Genomic DNA, 13079 nt, shown 5'->3' on the forward strand with positions numbered 1-13079 from the left:
GCCCACTATAGACAAATTAATTTCCTGCACTCTGGCATGAATGTTTCCAAGTGTCCCAGGTGCTTGTGACCCACACTGAAGGATGAGACCCACTACTAAATGAAGGCTTTCTGATCCTCTGAAGGGCCTGAAAACAAGCTTTTCTTACCATATGCAATGGTAGTGCAGTGAGAGAGCTGAGCTTTGAGTAGGAGGGAAGTCCAGAGGGCATCAAGATAACCTCTTATTGCTTCATGATTTGTCTACAGCTATCACTGGACCTGCAAATATTGATCTGTATGGCCTTGCCTCCAAGTAGAAAAAGACAAACTTTCCAGTTGTTTTCAAATAACCTTTACTGTTTTTTAAAACAATTTTATTCAGGTATAATTCACAAACCATAAATTCATCCGTTAAAACCTACAACTCAGTATTTTTAAGTATATTCACAGAGTGGTACAAGAATCACTTCAATTTAATTTTAGAATGTTTTTGTCACCCTAAAAGAAAACTTTGTCTTTTTTTGTTTTGTTTTGTTTTGTTTTGTTTTGTTTTTTTAATTAAAGCAAAAACATTTCAGAAGCACAATAGCATTGGGCACTCTCACCTGGGTTTGCATTTGCAGAAGCTCCGATTTTTTCTATCTTCCTTCTTCCTTTATATATGTGTGTAAGTTTGCCCTTATTTTCTTCTCCATTATGTATGCCCTTGACTGTGTGTCTGTCAGAGTGTATGTGGGCAGCATAGGGAGGGTGCCCAGATGCTCACTAGCACACATCCTCACTGGGGTGAGCCCACAGGCTGCCAGCCTTACTGCTCCTGGATCTTGTTGATTTCCAGACAGGTTTTTGGCTTTGCTATGGCTGAAGATTTTAAGCCTATAAATGCTGTACCCTCCAATGAGGACAGAGGACTGCTGTACTTGCCAAATACGCAGTGATCCATGGGGGTGAAAACAGTTTGGAAAATTATTCCTTTTGGGGGAAAGACAGTGAAGTCCCTTATCTGCTTTCTCCCTGCTTCTCAACTCCTGCTGCACATACCACCTCTTTCGTCCTAACTCCCTGAGTGTCCTGTCTTCTGCAGCTTTGTTCTCCCAGTGAATTTCTACTGCATGAGAGTTGGCATCCTGCTCTTCCTGTCTTTGGCCTCCAGCTCCTAATACAGGACTGAATTTACATACTGGCCTGTTTGATCCATTTTATAAAGCAAACCACTTTCAGGATAGGGAAGTTCTGTTTTGGTTTGTTGTTTTCATTTCAGAGCATTGGATTGAGACTTTCTTGATGTGGATCTTAAGATCTCACCTAGCTTTTCACTAGATCCAGCGAAGCCCATCTCTGGGCGATAGACTATAATCTGGATATGTGATATGATGGAGGAGGACTTCACCTTTCAGATCCTCTATTTCTTTATCCATAAAATGAGGTGACAGTGTATACCTCTGGAGTTGCTGAGGGGAGTGCAGGGGATCGCTTAGGGGAAATGGCTAGCAATGGGCTAGCCACAGAGTAAGTAGGTGCTTAGAACGTGTTCTTTTCCTTCCCCTCATATAGAAAAGTCCTCCCTGGATTTATGAGTTTTGTGGTTCAGTTCTCATTCCAGACCTGTCAGTATTTCCCTTCTCCGTGCTTCTCTCACCTCTCCCCACCCCACCCACTGTGTGAGGTAGTGGACAAAACCTTCTCTCTTCCCTCTTAGAAAGACCTTGCTGCAGGTAGGTTCCTATGCTGGATTGAATCTGACATATTTCATTCTACCAGCTCAGTTGTGTAGGAAGTGCTCAGTTATGCCATGGATTAAATAATGAGGCACTTTGTGTGTTAACTATGTTCATGTTAAAAAAAAAAAAAAATTAGGGGCACCTGGGTGGCTCAGTCTGTTGAGTGTCCAACTCTTGAGTTCAGGCTTAGGCCATGATCCCAGGGTCTTGGGATCCGCCCCTGGATTGGGTCTTCATGGAACATGCAAACTGCTTGAGATTTTCTCTCTCTCTTCCTCTCTTCGCGCCACTTTTGCTTTCCTCTCTAAAATTAAAAAAAAAATAAAATAAACATAAAAAATCAGGCACTTTGAATATCTCACAGTGAAAAGATATAACTGATTTTACATCATTAATAGACTGATGAATATTCAATAAGCCCCAAGGAATGATCAGAGAAATGGTTCATTCATAAGGTTGGTATTTACTAGAAATTAAATGATGTTAGGTAATTTTTGTTAATTCTCTTGGAGTAACAATGATATTGGAGTTACTTGGGGAAAATTCTTCAGTTTAAGGAGATGCTTAGTGAAATGCTTACGGATAAAGTTTCAGGATATCCGCAATTTACTCTCAAATACAGGTACATATACAAATCCAGGTAGATAGATCTGTTTGTAATATATGCAAATATTGCAAAATATAGGAACAATGTTAATAGTCATAGATCTAGTAGTAAGAATATTGGCACTCATTGTATTATTCTTTTAACTTTTCTTTGTGTTAGAAAAAATTTACAATAGGGGTGCCTGGGTGGCTCAGTCCATTAAGCATCCATCTCTTGGTTTTGGCTAGTGTCATGATCTCCCAGTTTCGTGGGTTCAAGCCCCATGTCATGCTTTATGCTGACAGCACGGAGCCTGCTTGGGATTCTTTCTCTCCTTCTCTCTCTTCGCCCCTCCACACTGATGTTGTCTCTGTCTCTTTCAAAATAAATAAATCAACTTAAAAAAAAGAAAAAATATATACTAAAAAGTGGGGTTAAAAAGAAAACAAAGAAACTGGGAAAATATAATCCATAAAGTTCCTTAAAAATATTGCCATTTGATTGTGTTTTTTATGTCAGTATACTTCTGTGTATTGTAAAAAAAAAAAAAAAAAAAAAAGGCTTCCTACTGACAGCAAATACTTCTTTTGAAGTCATGAAATACCAGTTCTTATAGAACATAATTTTTGTAAGTTGTCCTTATAACTGAGCATTTGAAAAAGTATTCATAACATATACCACTCCCAAACTATTTGGAGCCTACATAATTTGTGGAATTTTGAGTGTTTAAATGGAAACAGGTGACTGATAGTGTTGATTAATCCAGAAGAATGAAATTTTGAAACACCCCCAGAAAATGACTTTTTAAAACTTTTTCTTATATTTATTTATTTGCATTCCCTTTTTTTTTTGTTTGTTTTTTGTTTTTTTTAAAGTAATTTCTATGCCCAATGGACTCATAACCCTGAGATCAAGAATCACATGCTCTATGGACTGAGCCAGCCAGGGGCCCTTTAAAAAAAATTTTAGGAAAAACATCTATATACCTAAAATTTAGAGACAAAGGGCTATCTGAACATTTACTGTAGGGTAACGTATCATAATATATATTTGCCACATGAGCAGGAAGCAGAGGGGGTCCTTGAGGAGAGCATGGAGACTTCTACCAGACAAAAGCAACTGACTCTTTAAGTTTTTTTGTTTGTAAAGTAGAATACTAATACCTCTTGAAGAGTAAATGACACATGCAGCACGTTCAGTAAAACACTGGATTTACCAATTCTGGAAGGAGACAAATTGGGTAAATCTGTCATTATAGATCTATCCCTCTTAAATTCTATCTGCAAATGGTGAATGATTCTTCCCTCTAGTCAGGCCTTCAGGAATCTTCTAAAATTTGTCATTTACCATTTAGCATTGATATATATGTGGGCTTTTAGATGTTTTTTCTCCCAAGATTCATGAACTACTCAATACTGATTGCCCTCAACTGTAGATAGACAAACACTAGACTAGGACATCATGGTGAAACAGGGCTTCATTCACCAAGCTCTTGCAGGCTGGCTGCTTTTCAGTGGATTCCACCCCCTGATCCATGATGGTGCTACATTTTGGGGAGAATTTTCCACACAAGAAAGTGATTTACTCCTAGTTTTTCATACAAAAACTCTTTTCTTTTCTTTTTTTTTCAACGTTTATTTATTTTTGGGACAGAGAGAGACAGAGCATGAACGGGGGAGGGGCAGAGAGAGAGGGAGACACAGAATCCGAAACCAGCTCCAGTCTCTGAGCCATCAGCCCAGAGCCTGACGCGGGCTCGAACTCCCGGACCGCGAGATGGTGACCTGAGCTGAAGTCGGACGCTTAACCAACTGCGCCACCCAGGCGCCCCAAAAACTCTTTTCTTTAATGTTTATTTATTTTTGAGAGAGAGAGAGAGAGAGAGAGAGAGAGAGAGAGATAGAGAGAGAGAACAAGTGGGGGAAGGACAAAGAGAGAGGGAGACACAGAATCCAAAGCAGGCTCCAGGCTCTAAGCTGTCAGCACAGAGCCCAACACAGGGCTTGAAATCACAGACTGTGAGATAGTGACCTGAACTGATGTTGGGCGCTTAACTGACTGAGCCACCCAGGTGCCCTGTGTACAGAGAATACTTAATGCAAGATTTCTTCCATGTGTCTGATATTTCTTGGGCTTTTTAAAACATTAAAATATATGTTGATATAACTAAAGGAAATATTACCTTATTCTATTTAGCATGGTATAGTGACAAGCAATATATCATAAGTCAGAAAAGCTGCTTTGCAAACTTTTCCCATTTACTGGTTATGGGTCCTTGTGAAAAGCTCACTGAATTCTTCTTATTCTTAGTTTTTCGTATACCAAAAATCACATGAGCTTCTATTTTGTATGAAATAAGAGTGTGTATGCAAGTAGGTAATAAAAAATATAGGGGCACCTGGGTGGCTCAGTCGGTTAAGCAGCCGACTTTGGCTCAGGTCATGATCTCGTGGTTCGTGAGTTCGAGCCCCGCGTCGGGCTCTGTGCTGACAGCTCAGAGCCTGGAGCCTGTTTCAGATTCTGTGTCTCCCTCTCTCTCTGACCCTCCCCCGTTCATGCTCTGTCTCTCTCTGTCTCAAAAATAAATAAACGTTAAAAAAAATAAAAAAAAATAAAAAATATATAAATTATTAATTATTATACATAATATAATATAAATTATTAACAATATTACTGTTGCTGCCACTCTTCTTCAAATAATTTCATTGACTTACATATTCAGGTTATGATTCTGCTCTAGGGACTGTCATGGGGTTTTATATTTTGGTTTAACTGAAGGTGGTCAGGATTGAACCCAATGGTAAGCTTTTATTTTCTTATATTTAGTGAGGTTCTTTTCCCCCACTTTCTTGCATATCCCACAATGTACAAGAAGTGAAACAATTCTTTGTAACCCTTTTCAGGAACATATGTTTTTTTGTTTGTTTTTTTATTTCTCAAAAAAATTCAATAAATTTTATGGCTTATTTTATCTTATTATCAAAACAAATGAGGCTGTAAGCTACTTGAAAGTTTTATGTAACACATAAAAATACTTATTTTCATTCATTTGTTCTGGTGAGAAAAATGAAATTCATTTCATTCATTTGTCCTGGTGAGAAAAATAATTCTGTGTCTGGACATAATGAAATTCCAAAGCCATAATAAATAGAAGTTGCAGGTCTGGTCTTTACCCTTCAGGGTTTATCTTCCTGCATTTGTGAGTACTCAGAAGAACTCTGGGTAATTCCCAAGAACCATCAGAAGTGATGGTAGATTTGGAAGCTATGGTCGTCCGTCGAGCCCATGCTGAACTGAGGCTTAAGTATGGTTTTAGACTCAACATGGTCCTTAGACATCACATCTCCATGAGGAACCACATGTCTCCCACACTGGCAATTTGGGCTTTAAAATTAAGTGAGGCATTTTGTAGGAGACGAGATGCCGCCTTAGAATCACCATCAGATCTATGTCTGGTTAATTATAGACTGACTTTCTACATCCCAAATGAATGTCTGTAGCTTCTCTTGATTTTTGAAAGCCACCCATGTCAGTGTGGAATTATCAACATTTTCAGAAGGAAGATTAAAGGGGTCCTTGTTTGTACAGTATACAGATTTAGCCCTTCAGGAGTAAAGTCACTATTACATTATCTTGTAACACCTCCTTATTTTAAACATTATCTTTCTTCCTTTTTATGTTTTTATAGCATGCCGGTGAAAAAACCAGTGGATCACCTTCAAAGTCAGGAGAAAAGAAAGGATCAGATGAGGTAATTTCTGCAGTACTGGGCTTTGCTTTTCTCTTGCTTTTAATTGTGAATTCTATCTTGACACAGATAATGAGGTTGCAAAGAGTTCCTACTGGAATTTTGGCAGATTTAATCTGAATTAAGATTTGATTCAAGAATGTAAGTGAAAATCATTACAAATTAATAAGAATTAAGAATTAATAAGAATTCTTTTCCTGGGAAAAGAATCTTTAGAAATTGTTTCTATTTAGAACTAGAACCCAGTTATTGAAGGTATTTTCCCTATAGGAATTGCTGAACCTTAAATGTTTTGTTGGTGAACATGGCAGATTTAGAGGAGGAAACCAAATGCTCTAGTGGAAAAGGAAATCTTTTTTCATGAGAATACACTATGAAAGAAGAACAGTGATAGCCTAGATTAATCCGTTATTCAGGTTCATAAACAAAAGGAAAAGAGAAAGTCTATTTTATTTGGCTCAATTGTATGGAAACACTAGTAACACCAAATCTTTCCACTTTGAGATGGTTGTTTTTGAGCTTGTGAATTTCTCCTTCCACCGAATGACACACCATTATGTGGCCTTTCAACACTGGTCAACTTCTCCATGGAGAAGGGACCTGTGAATGTGCTGTCCTTCCAAAGGGCACTGGATGTGCCTCCCTTTTGCTACTTTTTACATTTTAGATCTCAATAGATATGCTCATCTTCATTTGATAGGAATTATCACTGTCATTTCCATTTGGTAAAACAGCCAAGTCCTAAATGGTACATGGAAAACCAGAAAGCATACAGTGATCATTATATTTTTTCTTTGTTATCAACATGGTTTCAAAAATTTTGCTCCTCTTTTTCCTGCAGTTTTGAAATATTTAATATGTTTCAATATATTCAATATAGGAAGAGATTGTTATGAATAGAAACTGCTATGGATTCTGTACTAAGGTTCGCTCTACTTTCTACTGTCATTTTCTTACTAATATCCTTGAAAATATAATTTAGATTATTAATGAGCAGATTTGTAATGAAGTTTGCCATGGAGGGCAACTGTTTCTTTAAAATTAAAAAATAAGAGTAAACATTTATTTAGATTTTATCCTGTTTCTTTGTTAAATTACTAAAAAATAAATTCCCATATGAAAAACCACATTTCCTCCCTTTACTAGCATGAAAATTACTACAGAGTGTCATTAAGTTCCCTTATCTACCCTACCTTTTAAGTATCTTCCCAGGTACGATATCTATTAAATGATTTCCTATCTGAAAACAGTAGTGCTTCTTTATTCTCCATACTAGGAAATAATGATTTTGGATGTTATTCTTTATTAATATTAATTAAGAGTAACCTATTTACTTGAAAAGGGAAATTTTTTCTAATGTGGTCAACGGAATAGTAGACTAGGTCTTATAGGAGTATTCTCACTAAATATGTTATTACTTGAGAGCTTAAATATTACATCTTGAATGTACAGGCATTGTTGGTTTAGACAACATCTGATAGCACAGTATTAGGGTTGTTTTATATGTAACACCTTGACTATAAAGTACCTTATTCCCATATTTATAAGGGGCTTGAGAAAACTAATAAGGAGCCCTCTTAAAATGTAGCCAGGGGACAATTCGTGATTTCTGTGTTAGTAGAGGCAGACTATACTTTAAATTCGAAACCAAAAGGCTGAACTTCTATCTCAAGAAAAGGAAGAAGGGATTTTTCTTCTCTTTATCAGCAATTCAAGGAATTCTGACATTGTTCCAAAACACTTCTGAGAAATTCAGGTTTATAGCTCTTCTTGTGCTGAGCCTGGACATACTGATCTGTTGTGCTCTGTCCCCGCCAGCAGAACTGAAGAGAGGACGGAGGCTTTTCCTTGCTCCTTTGGCATAAATCACTGTAGTAATTCATATGGTCTGGTACTGAAGATTGTTTATTATCCCACCAAATTCAGTCCATATCTGTTTGATAGGGTAGACAGACCTGTGAGTTGGGATGACTTGGTAGTCAAGATATATTTCCAATAGGATATGTCTCCAGGGAATCTCTAATTCTTTATGTTACATACAGATAAGTCATTGGTGAGATATTGTGGGCCTGGAGACAATTCAAGGAAACTATCTAGTATTAGGCATTATTTTAGCCTTTGTATTCACAGTTATAACACCATGTGCAATTTGGATATGTTATCTATCCTGCCTACCATCCATGATTGGTTACCATTCTCTTTCCTTCTCAAAATTACCAGAGAAAGATTTCCTCAAACTAATCCTTTCTCCCAAATATTTTTTTATCACTGCTCTTTTGAACAAGAAGTGAAACCCAGAAGCTTAGTTTGGGTTTTGGTAATCCATTTTCAGACTAGTATATACTTCCAAAGATTAAACAACATGTCCCTAAGCATATGCAAACATGTAGGCTAGGCTTCTACAGACAAACCCAGGCCTTTGAAACAAAGTCAGTTTGAAAGTGTGCTTTCTATGCTTAGGGATACTTCTCTGCATTTGTTTTCTTTCTCCCTTTATTACTTTGCTGCATTTTATTTGGAGGTGCAAGAAAAAGGGTACATAGGAGGACTTTGGGAAGATATAACCAGGAGCAAAATGATTAGGGTTAGGTAAGAACCACTATTATATTGTCATATGTAAAAATACCTAGGGATGAATGCTCTGTGTGAATTTTAGAGCTCTTTCTCTCCTGCAATCATAAATCGTTTTTACTTGGTTGGAATTTGACCCCTACATAGCCACTAAGTTATCCTAAGAAGTCGGCAGCAATTTTAACAGAATCTTACAACCAAAATATCATTTGTCATGTTGCGTTTCCAATACAGATGCTTGAGGCTGGACTAGAGTAAGTGTCTAGAACATATTCACTTACTTCTTTATACCAGTCATTATAGGCCATTATAGCCTGAGGAGGCTAAGACCTCCTCAGATGTAAAGGAGTTACAAAACTAAAAGTTGCATGGATTAATTAACCAAAGGTAAAATGACTAGAGCAGGAAAAGGAAAAATGGGAGAACTTAACATCAGCCCCTTTAAAAACACTGGAACAAAGAAGTCTTTCCAAACCTGCAGTCAAATCTATGTATAGTATTTGACTAACACATCTGGCCACACTGGAGGAGTATGATCATTTGCGCAACATACGTCAGTGAAGGCCTGAGGAATGGAATTTAAAGCATAAGATGGGCACAATCTTTTAGAGCCAATTATAAGAACCCAAATTTAATAATAGATATATTTTTATGGGTACAAAGGGAGCTATAAACAGGATAGAAATCGTGCCTTAGAGGAAAAGATATGTGGGATTCTTTTCTCAGTATTTACCTTTCCTCCTTCTAAAATGCATAAAGTATTAAATGACTCCCAGCATTTTTTACACTTTTCCTCTTAATGAAATTAGTCTTTTTTTTAATCACAAAGACAATGTGTACTTGTGAAAAACAGTGTTACGTAGTCTACCACTTATTTATAACTATTGGTATAAAATTTTCTGTGTATTCTTAAATTAATGTGATAATGTTGCATATTCATACTTAATATATGATTTGCTGATTTTAGCAACTTTTTAATACAGCTAAAACATAATCATTGAAGAAAATTGAGAAAATACTGAAGAGGATTTTTTTTAAGTTTATTTATTCCAAGAGAAAGAGCACATGAGCAGGGGAGGAACAGAGAGAGAGGGAGGGAGAGAGAGAACCCCAAATAGCCTCCACACTTTGAGCATGGACCCCAATGTGGAGCTTAAACTCACAAACCATGAGGTTATGACCTGAGCCGAGATCTAGAGCAGACATTTAACTGACTAATCCACCCAGATGCTCCAAGAAAATGGTGAAGACTTTAAAGAAAAAATACCATCATCTACCATTCTAGCACCTACAGACATGGCCACTACTTCCATCTTGGCGTATATCCCTACATGATTTTTCTCTGTGTATGTATTATGTTTAAGCAGAGATAACAACGAAAATCATTAGTAGGGCCTAGAAAAGGATAAATAATGTGCTTTGTGAGAGATCAATTTTTTCTAGTTAAAAAGAGTCGTCATCGTGTAGGTTTTAAGAAAATCATTATTCAGGTATCTTGGCATTTTATTAGGGCATTTAATCTAGTCTTTATGTAGTGCTATGTTTTTGAGGGAGAAACACCTTTAAAAACTCTTCGGGGACAGTGTTCTCACAAGCTAGTGATTTAGCTGTTGTTAGCAAATTCTGGAAGAGTAGTACAGCATATATTGTTTTAAGGGATTATCGGTCATGACAAAAAAGTCCATGATAATTGTGGGGAGTTGACTGTGGCTGCACAAGCTCATGTCCCAGTGCCAAGAAAGAGGCAAAGTCAAAGTGCCCCGAGCTCAATCCTACCTGGCTCAGTGGGAGAGCCATACTCCAGCAGCCAGCCCAGAATCCAACTGCGTGGCTGATTTGGCAGGTTAAAAACTCTCTAAGGGAAGCTCCAGAAATTCTTTTGGACTGCAGTTTCCTCATTTTTGTTTTTAGTTCTAAATTTCAATTCATGTCTTCATTGACTGGAATATTTTTAAACATAATTTTTTCAGGGAGGGAGCACGAATGGTGATTTTCTGAACATGCTTTTGTGCTGGCTTCACACAAGAAATAAATACAAAATTGTACAACATCCTTGGTGAGCAATTCTGTTCCCTCAAAATTCTATACATGTTGCTCCAAGATTGTCTGGCTTTCTGTGCTGTAGAGATGTGTGGGGAAGCCTAATTTTAATTTATTTTTAGAAATTCTGTTTTTCCTGTCTTAGTGCATATACAATTTTGTTGTTGTCCTTACAATTTAAAAAAATTTGCCAGGAGGTATGTATTTATCTGTTTCTCTTTATTAATTTTTTCCTGAGAATGTCTTATTTAATTATTGCTTTTATTTTGGTTTAGCCCTCATGGCAATAAAAATCATTATCTTATTGATTTCTAACTATGGGATGGGACAGGATGCAAAATCTTTTGTCTATTATATATTGCAGAGCCTTTCCCATTAAAAAAGGAAGAAAGTTTGGTAGTTAATTAAGCTTAGTAGCTGTTTTGTTTAAAAAACAACACCATGCTATATGTAGCACCCAGAACATATGCCAATAGCTATAAAATAGAGACCTTAGGCATCATCATTCAATGAATTGTTTTATCAGAAGCTAAGGGTACACTTTTAATAAATAATATGAAAATAACGTGCTTTTAAATCAAGCATCTGTGATATACAAATTGTTATGTCATTGGATAGGGAAAGGCTAGTAAAAAACAGTAAGTACTTTGCCTTTATAAGTGAGCACATAAATGTATCAACATTGTATCATATAGTGATAGTATGCCTTTCATTATTGTGCTTTGAATTTATGAGCCTAATTATCGAAGACCTTAGATCTCACCAAAATTGTCTCTGAAAAGTTGTACCTTATGGCGTATGGAATTGCAATCAAATGTTAACAAAATATCAAAGGAATTGAATAGAAGGTAAATTTACTGGCTTCAGAGTAAATCATAAGTCCTGGAAACCTGATGGACAATTGATTAAATATTATTCCTAAAATAATACTGTTTTAAATTATATATTTGTTTTCATTCTTCTCTTTAGATTTTATTAGCTTCTCAAAGATAATGGCATGACTGATTGAAAAGGGACAATAACCTGAAATCATGCTCATAGCAAAATAACCAGTTTCATCTGAGGGCTGCAAATGTATGATTCTTGTCATAAAGTCAGCAACATTTTATCATACAAAAATGTGCATCATAGCTTATTTTTATTTTAAATTTTATATATTATATTATATAATATATATTATATAATATATATTATATATTATATTTTATATATTTTATTATTTTATATTTTATTTTATATTTATTTTATTATTTTAAAAACAATTCATTTGTGAAAGCAAAGCCTAAAGGAAAGTTGATGTCATCAAGTCTTTTATGTTTCAGTCAGCATTATTACAGAATGCTTAGTAAATGTATAGAGCAGTGTGTTAGTATCATAAAAAATTTTTAAAAACTCTATTCCTAATTTTTGTTTTGTTTTTACCAATTACTTCAGGTGACTCTTATGTCACTGGTCTTCTGAGTACATTTTGAGTTACACTGAAATAATTCTTTTTTTTTTTTTTAATTATTATTATTATTATTTTTTTTTTTTAAGAGAGAGAGAGATAGAGTATAAGCAGGGGAGGGGCAGAGGGAGAAAGAGAGAGAGAGAATCCCAAGCAGGCTCCGCGCCTAGTGTGGAGCCCACCACAGGGCTCAGTCTCACTCCTGTGAGATCATAATCTGAGCCAAAATCAAGAGTTAGGAGCTTAACCAACTGAGCCACCCAGGTGCCCCAAGATAATTCTTACAGAGTGCATAGCACAGTGCTTGGCACACATAAGCATTTGTTTCTTGTTTTTTGTTCTCTTTCTCTCTTTCTTCTTTCCTTCCTTCCTTCCTTCCTTCCTTCCTTCCTTCCTTCCTTCCTTCCTTCCTTCTTTCCTCCCTCCCTCCCTCTCTTTCTTTCTTTCTTTGTAGATAATCTTTCCACCCTGGCCCTTGTACCTACTGTTCTCTGTCATGTTCTGGCTATAGCGTGACTGAAGCACATTAAGAGTGCTGAAGTTTCTAGGAGTCATTGAATCACGTGGGTGCCTTTGGTTGGAGCAAGTACTAACCGTGTTTTTCTCTAATTTTTGTAGGACCTTGTCTAGGGAGCTATTCCTTCTTTCTTTTCCTCTTTGTTTAATGATTCCTTTAGATTACATATTAGTTCAGTCTTCTTCATCATAAACTGTTTCAAAATATATCCTTTGAAATTGCTCAAGCTCCCATTTTATCTTCCTTTCTAACCCTCAGTGCCAAAATTCTTGTTTGAAATCATTGAAGAAAAGAGTGTCCAGAGAAAGAGGAGAGAAACCAAAAGCAGATGTTGATAAATGCCTGTGTGTGTGTGGGGGGGGGGGTGGTAGGAAGGAGAAATCAGTGAACAGGTCAAAGAAAAAGCAATTAATAGGTAGGGAGACCTGGGTGTTGCAGTGTCATTAATGGGAAGACTGGAAAAAGGGT

General features: G+C 36.5%; 1 protein-coding gene across 16 annotated transcripts in view; it reads left to right on the forward strand.

Annotated features, from left to right (window-relative positions):
• The window catches only part of CAST (calpastatin), a 107157-nt gene that overhangs the window by 7462 nt on the left and 86616 nt on the right, over positions 1-13079 (forward strand). For 15 of the 16 annotated variants that reach the window (XM_030325349.1, XM_030325393.1, XM_030325426.1 and 12 more), the window contains one exon: positions 5977-6039. In XM_030325349.1, the coding sequence (XP_030181209.1) occupies positions 5977-6039 (63 nt within the window). Of the gene's footprint in view, positions 1-5976; positions 6040-10646; positions 10664-13079 lie in introns of those variants that run through there. The other variant, XM_032593783.1, reaches the window with a different exon arrangement.

The sequence above is a fragment of the Lynx canadensis genome, chromosome A1 (genome assembly GCF_007474595.2).
Source record: "Lynx canadensis isolate LIC74 chromosome A1, mLynCan4.pri.v2, whole genome shotgun sequence".
Taxonomy (NCBI): Eukaryota; Metazoa; Chordata; class Mammalia; order Carnivora; family Felidae; genus Lynx; species Lynx canadensis.